The sequence below is a fragment of the Sciurus vulgaris genome, assembly GCF_902686455.1.
Source record: "Sciurus vulgaris genome assembly, chromosome: 17".
Classification (NCBI taxonomy): Eukaryota; Metazoa; Chordata; class Mammalia; order Rodentia; family Sciuridae; genus Sciurus; species Sciurus vulgaris.
This window is the reverse complement of record NC_136478.1, coordinates 18,485,809-18,506,122: the sequence shown is the minus strand read 5'-3', so window position 1 is coordinate 18,506,122 and position 20,314 is coordinate 18,485,809. Positions and strand designations below refer to the sequence as shown.

The 20,314-nt window shown below is 35.7% G+C and overlaps 1 protein-coding gene across 9 annotated transcripts in view; it reads left to right on the top strand.

Annotated features, from left to right (window-relative positions):
- LRRC36 (leucine rich repeat containing 36) overlaps nucleotides 1-20,314 on the top strand; it is a 59,584-nt gene that overhangs the window by 16,285 nt on the left and 22,985 nt on the right. For 5 of the 9 annotated variants that reach the window (XM_079118492.1, XM_079118493.1, XM_079118491.1 and 2 more), the window contains 4 exons: nucleotides 3,407-3,599; nucleotides 4,286-4,382; nucleotides 7,087-7,175; nucleotides 19,278-19,405. In XM_079118492.1, the coding sequence (XP_078974618.1) occupies nucleotides 3,407-3,599; nucleotides 4,286-4,382; nucleotides 7,087-7,175; nucleotides 19,278-19,405 (507 nt within the window). Of the gene's footprint in view, nucleotides 1-826; nucleotides 990-3,406; nucleotides 3,600-4,253; nucleotides 4,383-7,086; nucleotides 7,176-19,277; nucleotides 19,406-20,314 lie in introns of those variants that run through there. The other 4 variants (XM_079118497.1, XM_079118495.1, XM_079118496.1 and 1 more) reach the window with 2 other exon arrangements.

The following is a 20,314-nucleotide window of genomic DNA, read 5'->3' as shown; positions in this document are numbered from 1 at the left end:
AAATTATTTCTTATAAAATATTGGGTAAAATTCCTTTGTTCTCTGAGAAAACTATATTAAATACTCATTGCCTAGGAAAATGGTTCAAATTTCAATGTGTACAAAAAACATTATGATGTTGAGCCTAGTGGCACATGGTTGTGATCCCAGTGACTTGGGAGACTGATGCAGGAGGATCACAAGTTCAAGGCTAGCCTGGGTAACTTAGCTAGACCCTGTCTCAAAATTTAAAAAATAAAAAGAGCTGGGGATGTTGCTTAATAGTAGAGTGCCCATGGGTTCAATCCCCAGTACTACCTACCCCACCCCAAAAAAAAAATCATGAAGAGCACTTGCAAAAGTACAGATTCTTAATCTCTACTCTGAGAGACACCCTGGGTATGGATGGGCTCAGGATACACCCAGAGCATTCCGATAATTGTCGTACATGAAGTACACATAGAGAAACACTAGGTTATACTGTTATAGTGGGTTTTCTTCTAGGAAGATCAGGAAATGGTGGTCTCAAAAAAGAAAAGAATGTCCAAGTCAGGGGATGGTGGGAGGGCAGTACAGGAAAGTAGAAGCATGCTTGAATAATATATGGGAGGATTAGCAAACATAAAGAGCTCTGCAAAGAAGTGCATACAGTGGGGCTGGAGTTGTGGCTTAGTGGTAGAGCACTTACCTAGCATGTGTGAGGCACTGGTTTGATTCTCAGTGCTGCATATGAATAAATGAATAAAAGTAAAGATCCATCAACAACTAAAACATATACATATATAAATAATTTTTAAAAGGAAGTATATACAACAGATACTTTGAAGTTTTGTTTTCTTTGTGATAGATCCCCAAATTGTGCTTCTTCTTCATGTTCCCACTTTTCCCCAGCTATTTGGCAAAGTCCTTCTGTAGAAGACTGAAAGTGACAGATTCTCATGGATATTCTGCCAATTTTGCACTTCTTAAGGGATAGTTGTTCAACCATACCATCTAGACCCAATCTAAAGGTATAACTAAGAGCCTTAAAAGAGCAAGCTGAATTGGGCATGGTACCACACACCTGTAATCCCAGCAGCTCAGAAGGCTGAGACAGAAGATCACAAGTTTGAGGCCAGCCTCAGAAATTTAGTAAAGCCCTACACAACTTAGTGAGACCCTGTCTCAAAAATTTTTAAAAAGGACTGAGGAGGTAGCTCCCTGGTTAAGTGCCCCTGGGTTTAATCCCTGGTACAAAAAAAAAAAGAAAGATCAGATTTCCAACTAGGACTCTAAAAACAGCAACTCCAAGTTGAACTAGTGTTTAGACTATTTTTAGCAGCCATTTATATTTGGCCCATCAGTCTCAGAAAGGATTACTTCAAAGTTCTTAAGTCTCCTGTTTTTATATGTACATTTGTTTATTTGTCCTTTTTATGCTAAAAAATTAAGTGCAACATTGCTGTAATTTGTTTTCATGCTCCATTTCTTTCTACTTCTATACATTGGGTGAAAAACTACTGTGAAGATTAATAAAATTAACGTGTAATCAAACATAACATATATAAAACTTCAGGTACAGTTTTTGGCATATAGGAAGCACTTGGTAAATGTTAGTTTTCTAAATTTTTGCATCTATTATTTATCTGCTTTTAGCAGGTCTGAATTACTTTGCTTAATTTCCCAGAGAGAAAATGTTTTGTTTTTCTAATGTAATGTTAGGGAATACATGAAATTATTCCAACTGGAAAAAGCGAGAGGAGGATAGAAATAGTTTCCTTGACTTTATACTGAAAGACATTAAAAGGTTGCTTAGCCTCTGGCATGGTGTGCACACCTTAATCCCAGATGCTCTGGAGGCTGAGACAGGAGGATTAAAAATTCGAGGTCAGCCTCAGCAATTTAGGGAGATCCTGTCTCAAAATAAAAAAATAAAAAGAGCTGGGGATATATCTCAGGGGTAAAGCATCCCTAGGCTAAACTCCCAGTACCAAAAGAAAATAGAAAAAAAAAATAGATTATTTGAGCTGGGGCATTAGACACATTAAAGGCAGTCCTAATTAGAGCAAAGGGATTGGGGTAGGAGGAGAGGGAAAAGGAAAATACTGAGTAATGATATTGGCCAAATTATATTGTTATATCATGTGCATGGACAAATATATAACAATGAATCCTACCATAATCACATTATAATTATACATGTAATTATAATGCACAGTAAAAATATGGAAGAAAGAAAATATGAAAAAAATACAGTCCTAATCGTGTACTGCCCTGAAAGTGGAACCAAAGGCACTGATAACTACTTCTAATCACTGCCTCTTTAATAGTAGAAAAGTTAATAAAATTTTTAAAAAACAAATAAATGCATCAAAATGTAAATAGGGTTCCATTCTGGAATGTTTTGTGTATATCTTTTGAGTTTTCTAAATTTCCTGCAATAGGAAAATTATTTTAAATGAGATAAAAATAAAAACATTATTTTATAAAATACATAATGAAAAATAATTTCACCTTTCTGAAATAATCCTCAATGGCAGTTCTTTTATGAAAAGCATTTTAACTACTACAAGTATGTAATTATACATATATGTATATGTTTTGAAATATGGTCCTGAGATTTAGTGTTGGGCAAAAGCAGCTAACTAACTAAATATATGCAAATTAAATCATTCTTTTCAGTATCAGATTTCAGTAGAAGAGGAAAATTGTGACTTTTCCCAGTCCTGATTATATTGTTACCAGTTAAGAAAAGGTTTGGGTTTGCTACATGTGCAGTATAAGAACTGAATGGAATAACATTTCTACAAAAGAGAACTGACAGATCAGAGGATGAGGAACTTTCATGTTAGCAGTAACTCTGAAGAGGAAAACAAGGACAAGAAGGGTCCTTGACTGATCCCATAGGGAAGTCTTGGAGACTGTTGTTTTGTTTTCCCAAATAATACATTGAAACTCTAAGTAAGGCATTGAGACATGAGGATACTACCACATTACTACAACTCCTACTCCTCCTACTCCTACTCCTACTCCTACTAGTACACCACCATGTCCTTCTACCCCAGAAGCAGCTCTTTTTCCTATATCCCTTCTTTTTTTAAATTGAGGTTCTTAGGGGTTAAGAAGAATGTTGAGGCAAAGGTGAGAAAGCCAAAGTAATTTGGCCATTACAAAGGATTGAACTAGGAGAATGATTTGGAAGCCAATATGTATAGGAAATCTCTATTGATATTTGAATGTCAGATTTTATAAAGATATATATGTGAACTTTTTCATACCTATAACACCCTATACCCAGGGTCTACAGTAGTCTTATTCTCAGGTAACTGAATAGGAGTTCCAACCCTGCCTTTCTCTTGGGTGGTTTGGGTAATGTGTTTAAGAATAGAAAGTAGTAGATACATTTCCTACCAATGTGCAGTTTCCTAATATGGTCTTTTCCTTGCAGGGCATCCAGTATTTATGTTCACTCCAAGACCTGAACTTATATTACAACAACATCCCTTCATTAGTGGAGGTGTCCCGCCTACAGCCTTTACCATTCCTCAAAGAACTAGATTTGAGACTCAATCCTGTTGTAAGGAAAGATACAGATTATAGGCTCTTTGCTGTGTACACACTACAAACTCTGGAGAAACTGGGTGAGACCCTCCTCTTCTGCTCCTTCCCCAGAATGTTACTTGAAATCAACTGCCTCTTAACCTTTTGGATGTTGGCCCAGAGTGTGCACTGGCAGGGGACATTTGTTTATTAGTCAATATTTATATAACTCTTTGTGTTGGCAGGATGTATGACGAGTCCGTTTATTGTTTATTCAATGACCACCTATGATATTATCAGTTACTTCCAGCTTTAGTTTTCTTCAGTTGATGGTTTCACCACCACTTCCTTCTCAACACAAAATTTCCAGGTTGAGACTTATTTTTCCAGGTGCCCCAACTTTGCAACTGTATTAGCAGTAGAAAACTAATAACAATTATTTAGGACTTAGTTGGCAAGGAATAAGAAATATCCCTTTGAATGAACTGGTCTGCATTTTCTTATAAAATGGTCTAACTTTCAGTCTTAACATGAGATCTTTCGCTTTGCAAGCTCCACTTTTCTGAAGGTGTAGTTACATTATGTGGCAGTTGTTGCTATGGCATCCCTATAGTCTCCATGAGTTACTGCTTGCTCCAGTGACAACACAATAGCATTTGTTGTGACCTGTCTCTAATACACAAAGATGAGACTGATCTTTAGTTTTTCCTATGTAAATATGGATTTCTGACCCACTACTCTTTACTCCAAAAAAGAAACATGCTCAGACCACGGTTTTTGCCTCCAGATGATCGAACTGTGCGCGACAGTGAGAGGAAAGCTGCCAAGCTGCATTTTAGTCAGTTGGGGAACAGTGAAAATTTCCTCTTAGAGGTAGAGAAAAGGTAAGAAATTTCTCTACAAAAAAGTTTCTGAATGTAAGTCATAGTGAATTTCATTTAAATTTCCTTATTTTCCAGTAGAAATCTCCCACAAGTTGTAACTACTTAAATCTGAAATCAAAGTATCTTTTCAACATCCTAAGATTTATCTGATGAGAATTGCCCTAATGGGTTCATTCCTGCTTTCTTGAACTGATAAGTGTGCTTTGGATAGACTTGTAAATTCTCCAAAGTTGTTGCTTACAGTTTATAGATAGCAACATTATGAGATGACTTCTCATAAGTGCTTAGCAACTCTTTTTCTTGATAGAATTATCAATCAGCACATAATATTTTTCTATTGAATAAGGAAATTTAAATTACCATGGGCAAGACTGTTAGAGATAAATTTGTCAAAAGAAGAAAAGGATGGTATTTCTCTACAAAATGAAAGGTAAACAGACCTTGAAGCTGTCTTTGAATGTTAGATATTTTCATTTATTGCTACTAAAATTCCATAAAATGAAGGTACCATATCTTCTACCCCAAAACTCATGCTTTAAAAAAATTAGTTTTATTATTTTAAATGAAAATTAGATAAATAATTACAATTTAAATAATACCTACAAGTACACTGAAAAAAATCACTTTATGACCTACCACTGAGAGTTAACTATTAATAATATTTGGTATACATATAGGCATATACATCCTAGGCATCTGTGTACTGTAGATACATGTAGTTGTTATGTTAGTATTTTGTTCTAATGACAAAAGTAACACATGCTTATTTTTGAGAATTTGGAAAGTATAGGAAAAACCCACAAGAAACAAAATAAGTAACCCAAAATCCCATATGCTTTTACTTAGGCGTATGCATGTATGTATTCTGTGTATATAAATTTATGTGCATCTAGTAATATGTATAACATTTATTTTACAGTAATTTGTTTCTTGTTCATACTGTTTTTAATTTAACAAGCTATTGTGACTATATCTCTACAACATTATTCTTCTGTTCTTCTCCAGAATAACTCTTGTTTACTTTTTAATTGTATTTCCCCCTTACTAGAACATAAGCTCCATGAGCCTGAGGACCTTGTTGGTCTTTATTGTAGGGTCTGTGGTGCCCAAGTCATTGCCTAGCACATAGAAAGTGATAAGAATTATTTGTTGAGAGGCTGGGGTTGTGGTTTAGTGGTAGAATGTTTGCCTGGCATGTATAAGGCCCTGGGTTCAATCCTTAGCACTGCATATTAATTAATTAATTAATTAATTAACTAACTAAAGATCCATTGTCAAATAAAAAATATCTAAAAAATAAAAAAAATCATTTGTTGAATGATGAATGAATGAGGTCAATGCCTGGTGGCCTAGCATCTTCTTTTCTAGTGACTTTGCCTATTTCTGCTCTGATCTCTGTATTTTATAGTGTAACCCTCAAAGAACATCTTTAGTTTCCTATTTTTTCCTTAGCTCACTATTTTTTAAAAATCAAGTTTATTGAGGTTAATTAACAAAATAAAATTTACTTTGCTGTAAATAGAAATGGGATGTTTCTAAAAGTTATTTGTATATATAGTTTGTAAACGAATTCCTATCTTAAATTCACTGGAGTTTCCTGCTTACTACAGTAACACAGAGATGAATTAATGTATAACTGAATAAACTTTCTAGTAAGGCAAATAAGTAGTTCCATCGTTTGTTTAGGTACCATATAAGTGATTGCTAAATCAGACATAAAATGTTACTCTATTCTCAGTATTAATATCATACAAGCTGGGCAGGGATTGTGACTTAGTGGTAGAGTATTTGCCTAGCATGTGTGAGGCACTGAGTTTGATTCCCGGCACTGCATACAAATAAATAAATAAAGGTTCATCAACAACCTAATAAAAATATTTTTTTAAAAATCATATAAGCTTTCCAATCTTGAATGAAGTCAGTTCCCCCACCTATAAAAAGGGGTGAATACTAGTAGGCAGGATTTATTGATTGAATGAGATGGTGAGTTTAAAGAGCTTAGCACTTCCTATACTTCCACTTCCCAAGGTACTTCCTCAATCAAGTGCAAACATTTACCTCTTATCTATTTTTCTAATGGCTATAGTTGTCTCCACTATAATTCTTGACAGCAGAATATTCCTTTCTGTGTCCTATGAGCATTTTAATTAATTAAAAAGAAAATATCCTACTCAATCATTCAGACTTAAGTTTCTGACAAAAAAAAAAAAACAGAGTAAGTGCTAAATTTTCTGACTTTTACACTTTAAAGGCTGAGTGATAGTGTCCTTCTCTCTCACCATTACCAGTATAAATATTATGACTTTTTAAAAATTATGAGCCTGGCATAGCGGTACACACCTGTAATCCCAGGGGCTTGGGAGGCTGAGGCAGGAGGATCTTGCGTTCAAACCCAGCCTCAGCAAAAGTGAGGTGCTAAGCAACTCAGTGAGACCCTGTCTCTAATAAAATGCAAAATAGGATTGGGGATGTGGCTCAGTGGTTGAGTGCCCCTGAATTTAATCCCCAGTACCCAAAATTAAATAAATAAATAAATAAATAAATATTATGACTTTAACTGAGATATTTGTAAAAAATAGTTAAATTAATATGTCATAGCATCTGGGAAAGAATCTGACCACCATGAACTAATGTTTTATAAATATTATGGATTGGTGATCTTAGAACCTTTTTTTGGTGTTCTAAATGAGTTCTTCTGTGACAGCTCTAGGGAGAAGACAATAAAAAACTGTGTGACAGATGAGGGCTCTGCATCAAAAGTCAATGCTGGTGTTGACACCAGGATTGAAACAGGTAAACTTTCTCTCTATGATCATAAAATGATTAAGACATCAGTTGTCTCAACTGTCATAGCCAGTCTTGAATTGGAAGAAGACAAAGTAGTTGAGAGATTATAGATTTGAAACAAGTACAAGATTTATTGACTGTATTTTTCCCTCTTCCTTTCACTGCCACTGTAGAGTAGGTGTAACTCAGAACCCTTCAAAGCACAAAAGCAATAGAGTTCAATTTTATTTATATCATTTTATATCATTAGTATACACTAAAATTACTTTACCCAACCCCACATCCCCCTGGGCATTGCTAAGGTGATTGATTTTGTTAGTCAGATTCACAATTCATCTATGTCTGTGCCACTCACACCCTGGTCCTCCTGGGCTCCCCAGCCAAGTACCTTCCCAGCTACAGAATCTCTTGTGTTATACTATATTTCTGTAAGCATGGTGGATAATCCAATATGATTAAAGTGGCTATGCCACATTAATGGTCCTGCCACAGGCCAGGAGAAGTGTTTCCAACAGATAAATTATACAGTGCACCCTTGTGAATTAACCTGGCCTCTTCATCAGTGAAATCAGATAGCCTTTAACTTTCTTCTGTCTCAAGGTCTTTGTCCTTTTGAAGGAGCTATTGAATTATATATAAACTCTAAAAATCAGTAGATTTTCTAAAATCTCAGCAATAATTTAATAGATTGGCTCTGTAGTTTAGATATTAAAGGTTTTCAGTTCACAACCTACAGTATTTTATTTTCCTGACTTATCTATCCATGTAGACATTTATTGATAAATCATTTTCACAGTATTTTGTGGTGAAATAAACCATATTGACATATTATTTTACCTTTTCTTTCTTTGCTGTTTCAGTGCACATAAGTGATGGGACTATAGGTTGCTTTATTTCATTTTAACAGCAATCTTTATTTCAAAATGGATGCAATTTTTATAATAATTTTGGAAAGTATACTAAAGTGCATGAGAACAACATTTTAATTACTCATAACCTTATTTCTAATGAGAATCCCAGTTTATACTTTGTTATAAAGACTTCCCTGTTACGAATGCCTTTGGTGTACAGTCTACTTTTTCTAGTTACTTTTTCTTACCATTTATATATCCGTTTCCAGACAGAAAAATACTTTGAAACATAATTTGCCCCTTTTTGTATGAGTTGAATTAGACTCCATTTATGTCATATTGTGTCATTAGCACAAAGACTTATTCTATGAGCTCAAATGTCCTAAAGTGTTCTACTGAGAACAAACTATACTAGACAGCCTATTTCTAAAGGTTCTTGGAAGTACCAGCTGTTGCCTGGATTTTTAAAATATAAAACTTATTTCTTACTTTGAGGCATTAAATAGCTGTTTTCCACTGCAAATTGTATTTGTAGTAGATCCCCAGGGAAGGTGGCCCGTAAGCACTATTGGTAATCCAATATGATTAAAGTGGTTATGCCACGTTGATGGTCATGTCACAGGCTAAGAGAAAGCTTTCCTGGAAAACAACTCCCACTAGCTCATTTGTTCAAAACAGTGTTCTCCCACCAAGCATTTTGAAAGGGCAGAGAACACCTACTATCTTGGATCCTCCTCCCATTCTAACCACATAATCCTTGACTCTTTCAAAGGCTCTCTCTTCCACATCCCCCAAATAAGCATACCTAGACTATATCTTTAGGCTCTTCTGCTCTTTCTGTATTCTTTGCCCTTATTGATCTAATCTATTTTTAGAAGTTGTTTTATCAGTAAATAGATTTTTATTTATTTTATATTTTCTCACGTCAAAAATACTCATCTTACCACTCTTCAGTATTTGTTGTGAAGAATTAAAGTCATTTTACTACAGTAAGACATGTATACCCATGTTTATAACAGGACAATTCACAATAGTTAAACTATGGAACCAGCCTAGGTGTCCATCAGTTGATGAATGAGTAAAGAAAATGTGGTATACTAAGAATAGATTGAAATAACTTTTTTAAATAGAGCTTTTATACCTTTAAACTTTATTATTTGTTTCATTTTATTACCTTGTGTTCAGAGGATAAACTTCTCTTACCCTTTCTACTTTCTGTAATTTACTGGGTATTTTCACATTTAAATAGATAGTTTTTTATCTATTTCATAAATACTTTAATGTTCTGTCTCTGCTTTCTGGGTTTCAAGTTTAATAAATAGTATTCACAACCATAGTCCCCATGCTATTTATATTTTCTCTGTCTGTGCCTATATATTTAGTAATAACTTTTTTGGCTAATTTGGCTAGTGAGAAAAATTTAGTTTGGATTATGATAGTAGATTATTTTACTTTTGTCAATTTACATTATGAATGTTGATATTGTGTTCTATGCACAAGCCTTTATAGATAGTGAATGTATTTTCCATTACAAAGTTTATCTCCTCTAACGCCTTGTCTGTTGAGAATTGAGAATTGTGGCCCTTAGGTTCTTTTTCTTTGAATTTTCTTGTTATATTTTTGTCGGTTTTTTACTTTAAGCTTTCTGAATCTTTTTTGTATATGTACTTGCATACAGCATACAATTAAATTTTATTTCTAATCCAACCTGGCATCTTTCCCCTTCTATTAATAAGATTAACTTACTTATAGATGTTCATATGACAGTTAGGGTCTTAGTTCTGCCATCTCAATTTTTGTATTATTATCTTTTAAAATATATATTATCCTTTAATCAAAAAAAAAGAAAATATGGTATGTATTCACAATGGAATTTTATTCAGTCATGAATAAAAATGAAATTATGGCAATTGTAGGAAAATGGGTGGAACTAGAGATCATCATGTTAAGTGAATTAAGTCAAACTCAGAAGGTCAAGGGTCATGTTTTCTGTCATATGCAGAAGCTAGAGAGGAAAAGAAAAAGAGAGGTAGGGATGGATCCTCTAAAAATCAAAGGGAAATCAGTAGAGAAAAGGGCCTAAGGAGTAGAAGGTGTGGAGGGAGAGGGTAAGTGCTGGTAAGTGATATTGGCCAATGTATATAGTTATATTGTATGCATGTACAAATATGTAGCAACAGATACCATCCATGTGTACAACTATAATGTACCAATAAATAAATGTGGCAAAAAAAGAAAAAAATACATTTTTAAAAAATAGTCTAGCTTTGCAACCTGGTACAGTATCTCTCTATACCAGTCTGTTATTTCTGTTGATCAACTAGTTACATACACTTGGAATTCCCATTGTATAACTTTTCAGCCCCTCAAGTGAAATATGTCCCCTTAAAAAACAAAAGAACAAGGCTGGGGAGATAGCTCAGTTGGTAGAGTGCTTGCCTTGCAAGCACAAGGCCCTGGGTTCGATCCCCAGCACCACAAAAAAAAAAAAAGAAAGAACAAATGAACCCCTCTCCCCATCCTACACAGCTCCTTGGGTTTCATAAGTGCCACCATAATTCTTCTATTACTATAACTCAGTATTATGTTAGGTTTATTTGTTTGCTTTCCCTTTTTTCTTTTATTTCTTTATTTTCTTTCTTTGTGTGTGTGTGTGTGTGTGTGTGTGTGTGTGTGTGTGTGTGTGTGTGTGTGTGCGCGCGCGCCCGCATGTGCACGCACGTATGTGTGTGTTGTGTAGTTCTGGGTATTGAACCAAGGCAAGTGTTCTACCACTGAAGTCCATTTATGGTCCTTTTTTAAATTTGATTTTGAGACATGGTTTTGATAAGTTGCTAAGGCTGGCCTCAACTTGCAATCCTCCTGCCTCAGCCCCTCAAGTAGCTGGGATTACAGGCAAGCACCACTATGCCTGGCTTATATTGATATTTGATGCTGCTGTTCCTCTAAAACCCAGGGGAATATTTATACCTCTCAGTATCCTTAATAGTTATCATTCACTGACTGAAAAACTCTCACCCGGGTACTGTCCATGATTTCATTTAATCCTTCCAACCTTGAAGGTGATTTGACAGAGGAACTGAGACCCAAAGAGGTGAAATAATTTGTCCAAGTGATATACTAACTGGCAGAGCTAGTTGGAATGCCAACTCTGTCCATGTATCATCAAAATACCCATTTCTTTATCCTTCCATTCATTTTATACTTTGCTGCCAGATTAATTGTCTTAAAATACACCTGTGATAATTAATTATACTTACCTGGTTAAAAACCTCAGTGACTTCCACTCAACTACTACATTAAGTTTGAACTCTTCGGCCTGGCATACAGGGTTCCTTTTAGTGAAATTGGTTTTATTCCTCAACCAAAAGATATTTCCTATTTTTGTAAATTCATAACTTATCTTCTGGAACATAGATAATGAAATATTTCCTTAAACATTTGCAACATCATTAGAAAAATATGATACAAATAAGAAAGAGCTATGTAACAATTACAGGTAGTATATATGAAAATGTCAAATGATTGATATAGATCTTTGCACTCAGGACTGTGGACCCCTAGTCCAGGGATATATCTCAGAGGACCATAGGAAGTTCAAAACTCTTTATTTTTTGTCTTTTATCTGATAATTATGCAAGACATTGAAAAGATGTCAAAAAAGTTATTTTGCAGTAATACACTGCTATTTTAAAAATAGATATTATTTTTTAAAGTTTAGATTCATAGAAAAATTAGAGAAGACTAAGAGTTTCAATATGCCACCATCCCACCACATGCATAAAGTCCTCTATCATTAACATCCTGCCCCACGTTAGTACATTTATTACAATCAGATGAAGCTACTCAAAACCTATAGTTTACATTATGGTTCACTTTTACCGTTGTACATTTTGTTGGTTTTAACAAGTGTTAAATGACATGTATCCACCGTTATACAGATGTTTTCACTGCCCTGAGATCCAGTGTGCCTCCTATTCATCCTTTCCTCCCCTAACCCCTGGCAACAACTCATCTTTTTACTATCTCCATAATTTTGCCTTATCCAGAATGCCATATACTTAGAATCATATGATATATAACCTTTTCAGATTGGCTTCTTTCACATAGCAATATAAGGGCTGGGGATATAGCTCAGTTGGTAGACTGCTTGCCTCATGAGGCCCTGAGTTCAATCCCCAGTACCAAAAAAAAAAAAAGATTCACATAGCAATATACGTTTGTGTTCTTCCATGTCTTTTCATGCGTTGTTAGCTATTTCTTTAGTGCTGAATAGTAGTCACTGTCTAGATGTATCACAGTTTACTTATCCACTCACTTTCTGAAGAACATCTTGGTTACTTCCAAGTTTTGGCAATTGTGAACAAATATGTTATAAGCATACTTATGTAGATTTTTGTGTGGACAAAAGTTTTCTTTATTTGGATAACTACTAAAGAACACAATTGCTGGATTTTATGGTAAGAGCCTCATTAAAAAAATGGCCAAATTGCCTTCCAATATAGTCTAAGATGTCATTATATACTGAGATTAGTTTCTTAAATTACATTTTCTCAAACTGGATTCTTAGCCAGGTGCAGTAGTGCACTCCTGTAATCCCAGCAGCTCATTAGCCTGAGGCAGGAGGATTCCAAGTTCAAGGCCAGTCCGGGCAACTTAGCAAGAATCTGTTTAAAAGTAAAACTTTTTAATAAGGGGCTGTAGATAACTTAGTAACAGAGCACCCCTGGATTCAATCCCCAATACCTCAAAAAAAATTTGAGCTTGAGAAACAAAGTTGTGGATGCTGACATGCTATAGAAACTCAGAATGCACTGGGACAGTGGGCAAAGACTTTGTGGCAGTCGTGGACACAATGCCTTCAGAACTTAAAAGCTGTGAGTTGTGGGATGGCCTGAAGGGAGGAGCAGCACATTTTGGTTGGTAGGAGTGGTGTGAACAGCTGCATGAATGTGAGAATGAAGGTCATGAAAAAGTTGGTGATGGTGTGGTTGGGATAGAGGGTTTATGTTAGTTAGAAGATCAGATTGTGGAGAATATTAAATGCTTTAGTAAAGATAATATACACTTATCCCATAGACATAGGTATATACCACACATGGACTCTGAGAGTTGAAAGGGACTCTGCTTATTCTTCTAAGCAATTCTTTTTACCTTTAATTAAGATCACCTGGAGGTGTAGCTCAGCGATGAAGTGCCTACCTAGAATGCAAGAAGCAGGGGTTCAGTCCCCCAGCACCTCAATAAATAAATTAATTCACACCTAAAGTATGTTGATCTTGTGAATCTTATTTTATTTTATTCTATTTTTATTTATTTATTTATTTATTTATTTATTTATTTTTTTATTTTTTTTTTTTTTGCGGTGCTGGGGATCGAACTCAGGGCCTTGTGCTTGCAAGGCAAGCACTCTGCCAACTGAGCTATCTCCCCAGCCCTGTGACTTTTATTTTAAAAAGCAAAAGAAAAATTTACCACAGTATTCCCAGTGGCTCATTCCTATGCCTAGAAAATGTGTCTTTATAACTTATTAAAATCCATCTATTTTCAACCTGTTGATTCTCATCATCTTGGTTTAGCTATGATGGAGTTAGCTAGATAAAGGTCAACTTGGAATAGCAGAGACTTCCCAAAATAGTGGCTTAAACAAGATAGAAGTTAATTTCTGTCTCAAATATGAATCCAGATGTTGGCAGTCTAGAACTCTTATGGGAGGGTAGTGTTTCTTTAAGAGGGGTGTAGTGAATGGTGGAGAATAGTCTCTACACTAGTGAAAAGGAGAGCCATTTAGCAAAGAAGTGTGTATCAACTGGGAAGATCCTGGGTTAGGAGGTAGACAGACAAGGAAATGGCATAATAGTGTCAAGAGCAATTTATCACAGCTAATTAGGTAACAGATCTGAGACAAGAGGTTCACTGTGGCAGACACAAAGCTGTGTGAGGTAGGTAATAGCAGTTAGTACTACTTAGGGGCCTGAGAAAAGGCTTTCCAAGAGGGGAGACACTTAAGTTAGGCATTCAGTGGACATAATTGAGGGGAAAGGGCTGTCAATGTAGAGAAAAGCAGCACAAATACAGGCATACAGATCAAGAAATTGACTCACTTTATGACTGGTGCTAAGGCCAAGTTGCAAGAAGCCCCTGTACTAATAATGTTCATTTTGCTCCCTTGAAAATGGGTAACAATTAAAAATGTTTTAGAGATGAAGCATGATGTGGGAGGAAAGATATAACTCAAGCTAAATTCAGTCTATGGGCAGGAATTGGAGGCAGCAGTTCAAGTTGGGGACAAGGAGGATCTAACCTGAGTGGTGTAGTAATAGTGGAACTACAAATGAAGAAGCACAGATTGGTTAAATCCTTGAGGATGTGAAAAGAAAGCCTGGAGACAAAACACTAAGCATTTTTACCTGCTCTGTTTTACAGGAGTCCAGACTTCAAAAAATTCAATTTCTGAATAAAAAAATACAAGATATTAAGGGGGAAAACCACAAGATTATTGTGTTCATGGAAGTCTGTTCATGGTGGGAAAAATACTTATTTCCTTTTGTGGTTGTCATATCTTCTATAGTTATTACAAATTAATATTTTAAAAATTGAGGGTTAAATTTTTATTGGTTATTAACTGTTTGAAGGAAGTGGCTCAAGGCTTCATTTATTTTAAAAATGAATGAAAGATAAGTTATTTCTGCTCTTAATTCATCTCAGTGGAATCCAGGGCACAAGATATTCTTTACAGATCAACACTAAGATCAATAACGTGCCCAAATGCATTCTACTGACCTGTATAGCTAATTAGAACAAAGGAAAATATATTTTAAAAAGAAGGAGGAGTCGAGGGTTGAAAAGAAAGAGAGTTCTGGAATAAGAACTGTCTCTCAGAATGTCCCCTACCAGGCTGAAATGACTGGGCCTTTGTACCCTGTCTAGCTTTGTCACGGAAAGTGGACTGTTTGTGACAGGGCCTGACATCTGGAGGCGATTCTCTGCAGCTGGCATAGACCCTGAACAGCAAACAGCTGAAGTGTCCTCCCAGAGCTAGGAAACAAGTCCTTCCCTGATTGTGATATGGGTCATGCATTTCTGTTTCATCTTCCTGTGGATTGCTATGTCTTTGGCCAAATGTGAAGCAGAGTCTCACCCAGCTATGGTTATTGGTAGTAGAAGTAGCCAACTATTAGTTCTTTGCCCCGGTTTCAGCATTATAAAGCCAATATGATCCTATCACCTTGGTTATACAGGTATAAAAACCTGGGCTGCATGATAATGTCATAATTACATGTGCCTTGGAATTAAGTGCTGGCCATATTTTATATCTGAAAAAAGAAAATGTACTGAAGTATAAGACAAGAAAAAATTTACCTAAGTGTGCAAATTTTTTTCTGATTTTTTTCTTGATTATTGTATATGACATACTTAGTAATAATGGTGACAGAGTAAAGTATCAGATTTTCTTTTTCAAGAGTAACCCATATCTTGGCTATGACACCCCAAACCCAAGCAACTAAAAGAAAAGATAAATTGAATTTCATAAAAATTAAAAATTTGTGTCTCAAAAGATACTACCAAGAAAGTGGAAAGACAACTCACAAAATAGGAAGAAATATTTGCAAGCTGTACATCTGGCAAGGGTCTAGTATTTATTTTTAAAACTTTCTTTCACAATACTATAGATTGATCCCAGGGGTGCTTTACCATTGAACTACACCCCCTGCTCCTTTTATTTTTTATTTTGAAACAGGGTCTCACTAAGTTGCTGAGTGCTGGCCTTGAACTTGTGATCTTCCTGCCTCAGCCTCCCAAGTCACTGAGATTGCAGGTATGTGCCACCATGCCTGGCCTACGTAAAGAAGTCTTACAACTGAATAACAAAAAGTCAAGCAACTTAATTAAAATGCAGGCAAAAGATTTGAATTGACATTTCTCCAGAGAAGATAGGCAGCTCGCCAATAAGCACATGAAATATTCAACACCACTAGCCATCAGGGAAATGCAAATCAAAACCACAATAAGATATCACTTCACACATACTAGGATGACTATAATCAAAAAGACCAATAACTGAGAGCAAGGATGTGGAGAAATTGGAGCCCTCACACACTGCTGATGGGAAAGTAAAATTGTACAGCTGCTTTGGAAAATAGTTTCGATTTCTCAAAAAGTTAAACACAGTTACCATTTGACCCAGTGATTCTACTACTAGGTATATAATCAAGTGAAATAAAAACCTATGTCTATAAAAACATTTGTACAAGAATGAAAACAGCATCACTCACAATAGCCAAAAAGTCCACTGACTGATGAATGTGGGTAAGCAAAATGTGGTATACCATATAAGGAATATTATTCAACCATAATAAGGAATGAACCAGGCACAATGGCACACGCCTGTAATCCCAGCATCTTGGAAGGCTGAGGCAGGAGGATCTTGAGTTCAAAACCAGCATCAGCAAAAGCAAGGCACTAAGCAACTCAGTGAGACCCTGTCTCTAAATAAAATACATAATAGGGCTGGGATTGTGGCTCAGTGGTTGAGTGCTCCTGAGTTCAATCCCCGGTACCCAAAAAAGAAGAAGTAAATAGGGGCTGGGGTTGTGGCTCAGTGGTAGAACGCTTGCCTAGCATGTGTGAGATACTGGGTTCTATCCTCAGCACCAAATATAAATAAATGAATAAAATAAAGGTCTATCAACATCTAAAAATATTTCTTTAAAAAAGAAGAAATGTGGGCTGGGGAGATAGCTCAGTTGGTAGAGTGCTTGCCTTGCAAGCACAAGGCCCTGGGTTCAATCCCCAGCACCACAAAAAAAAAAAAAAAAAAAAAAAAAGAAGGAATGAAGTACTAATATATGCTACAAAATGTATCTTGAAAACATCATGCTAAGTGAAAGAAGCCAGACACAAAAGACCATATTTGTATTATTCCATTTATATTCAATATCTAGAATAGGCAAATACATAGAGATGGAAAGTATATTGGTGGTTTCCAGAAAATGGCAGGGAGGGGAGAATTGGCAGTGATAGCTATGGGATTTCTCTTGGGGGTGATGAAATGTTCTAAAATGAGATGATGATGGTTGCACAATATTGTGAATATACTAAGAACCCCTGAATTGTACTCTTTTTAAAAAATATATTTTTAGTTGTAGAGGAACACAATACCTTTATCTTACTTAATTATTTTTATATGGTGCTAAGGATCGAACCCAGTGCCTCATATATGTGAGGCAAACACTTTACCATTGAGCCACAACCCCAGTCCCTTAATTGTACTCTAAAAGGATGAAGAGGAGACCTCGAATATAGTTCAGTGTGCTTACCTAGCATGCACAAGGCCCTGGATTTGATCCCTAGTTCTGTCAAAAAAAATAAAGTGGAAGGAATGATATGTCAATTATATTTCAATTAAAATAAAGCTCCCTCCACAAAAAAGATTGACTCTATAGAACTTTATAATTGATTGAAATTTCAGCTGAATGAGAGTCCCAGAACAGGTTTCTGTCTTGAGGGATTCAGTAAGCAGGTATGCCAGTGCCAAGATTGGGATGACACCAGCAGGAAGAGTTTTGGAAATAAAGACAGTGAGTTTGGTTTGGAAAATACTGACTCTTTGTATTTGTGCCTCTATGGGGCACTCTTTGGGATTATTCAATAAATTTAGGTCTGGACATCAAAAGAGAGATCAGAGGACATTTCAATTTAGGGTCATCCAGATTTAGGTGACAGCTGAAACACAGGAGAAGGTGTGGTGATAGCACTTACCAAAGAGTTTAGAACTGTGGGGGATTTGTTTGAACCAAGAAGTAGGTTGAAGGAAAGAAAAAGAATCTGTGAATATGAAAAGGAGCATAAGTGCTGGAGAATGAAAAGAAGGGTGGAGCAGGGACTTGGACACCTTCGAAGTCTTGTTCTACAGGATAAGGGTAAAAGGAGCCTGAACCCAAATTATAGCCTCCTGACCATTTGCCTTTTCTATAGGGAATCAGGCTTCTGACTCATCTTGTTTTTCCTGCAGTACTACTATAGTAGGAACTGGAGAATATAAGTTTAAGAGCTTTTGTTATTTTGAGAACAGTTCTGTCAAGTCCAATGGTGGAACAGTATTTTGTGCTTACATAGGACATTTCAGTCCAAGGTAACTCAGAATTAGGAAGCATTTTAGAGCCCCAAAGGTTCTCAGGAAGCTACCTTTATTCATGTTGGGTTCTCATTCACATTGACTTTTCTTAGTGGCTTTCTATTGCCAGAGACACTGAAAGTAGCAGAAGAGCACATTGTTTGAAGGAGACCCAAGGCTTTGAAACTATCATAATTCTTGCACAATCCTGCACAGAGAATTTCCCTAAACAAATGCAAAACATTTATTTTCATCCAAGTTCCCCCATAAAACTCCAGATTTCAGAATCCTACAATTAAAAGTATTGATCAAGAATGTGCAAAAACTGGGTTGGGGTTGTGACTCAGTGGTAGAGCGCTTGCCTGGCATGTGTGAGGCACTGGGTTCTATCTTCAACACCACATAAAAATGAATAAATAAAATAAAGGTATTATATCCATCTACAACTAAAATAAATAAATAAATAAAAGAATGTGCAAAAACTAGCTGGGCATGGTGGCATTAGCCTGTAATCCCAGCTACTCAAGAGGCTGTGACAGGAGGATCGCAAGTTCAAGGCCAACCTCAGCAACTTAGTGAGACCCTCTCTCGAAATTAAAAATAAAGAGAAAGGGTGTATGTCAGTGGTTAAGCACCCCTGGGTTCAATCCCTGGTACAAAAGATATGCAAAAACTTTTATACAGATGTTAACAACTTAATAGAATTCCTAACTGATTCTTCTTGATATCAGTTTCCAGGGCGGCCATAATTAGGATACAGTTTTTGGCTTCCCTTTTTATTTTTAAAGTTATTTCCCTAATCATAGTTTTTAAAACAATGCTGGATAACCTCAGGATTTAGAAGTATTCTCTATGAAATAGATCATGATTAGGTGTTCTCTTTTTACAAATGAGGAAATCAAGGCAGAAAGAGACTGGTTTGAAATGGTGAATCAGTGCAGACTACTGATTAGAACTGTGAATTGTAATCCACGAAGTCTGTTTCCAGCATCTCCTCCTGTAGCTGGAGATTGTTTAATTTGATGTTCAAGTGTTGACAACAGAACCAGCACTTACCTCTCCTCCAGTATCTTTCTATAGGACATGCTTTCCTTTGAAGTCTGGTCAGAGCTTCATTGTATGCCTTTTCTTTTAACACAGACTCAAACAAAGGACTTTTTAGTCCCTTTCCCAGCCGGGAAATAAAGGATTCCCTAACCAGCACTTCTGCAACCCAGGGCAATGGTATACCAGGTCAGAAATCAGACACTTTCTCACTGGGGCCACAGGTAATGTATTCACTCCCCTACTGATCAGTTGACTAGCCAGTGCTTAATATTCTCACTGAATTATTTATGAAGGCCTAAGAGGCCTTGTTCCATAAAGGCATTTTGGATCCTCTAAAAGGAAATGGCAAGACAGAGTGCAGAATACTTTCTCTATTAATTTCAATCTCCCTTTCCCTTATTCTCACTAATCTGTTATCAAATGTTACATATTTATGTATATAACTTTATAACATTTTATGCCAGGTATTTTGGTCCTCAAACAGAAATGCAACTATTAATATCTTTTGGCTGGTTATAAAATCTCTCCTCTCTACCCAATTTCTCCATCTCCTGCTCTGTTGCCTCTTACATTTTCTACCTTTACCTTTTAATTACAGAGTTCCATTTCAGGGGTGGCTTTCCCAAAGCTGCTCTTCAGTGTAACAGAAAAAAATAAAGAAAATTTAAGGGGTGAAGACAGTACAGAAGTGATGGACAATGGGAAGGTAGAAATCATGCAAGACTTGGAAAGAATTAAAAATAACAAGTTTTCAGTGAAAAATTTGGCGAGAAAAAGTCATGCAACCATTCATTATATAAGATTTATTGTGTGAGTGAATATGATACAAAGAGCAGAATTGACTACTCTTATGTTCAATTTCTCCCTTTGTCTGCCTTTTCTTTGATAAATTTATATGAGCAATGAAATTATAGAAAATAACCAGAGGGAAAAGAAGCAAAGACTCTGAATCATGTACAATTTGGATGATCAAGACTGTACTATTAAAGTTAGTAAGATTTTTCTTCAGTTTGAGTATATAATACTTTATTTTTAAAATAAATAATTAAATTTTTAAAATTATTATTCAATTATTGTTATTAAATAATAATTTAAAAGAAAGCATTTAATTGGTTTCCTTGTTTTTGAAG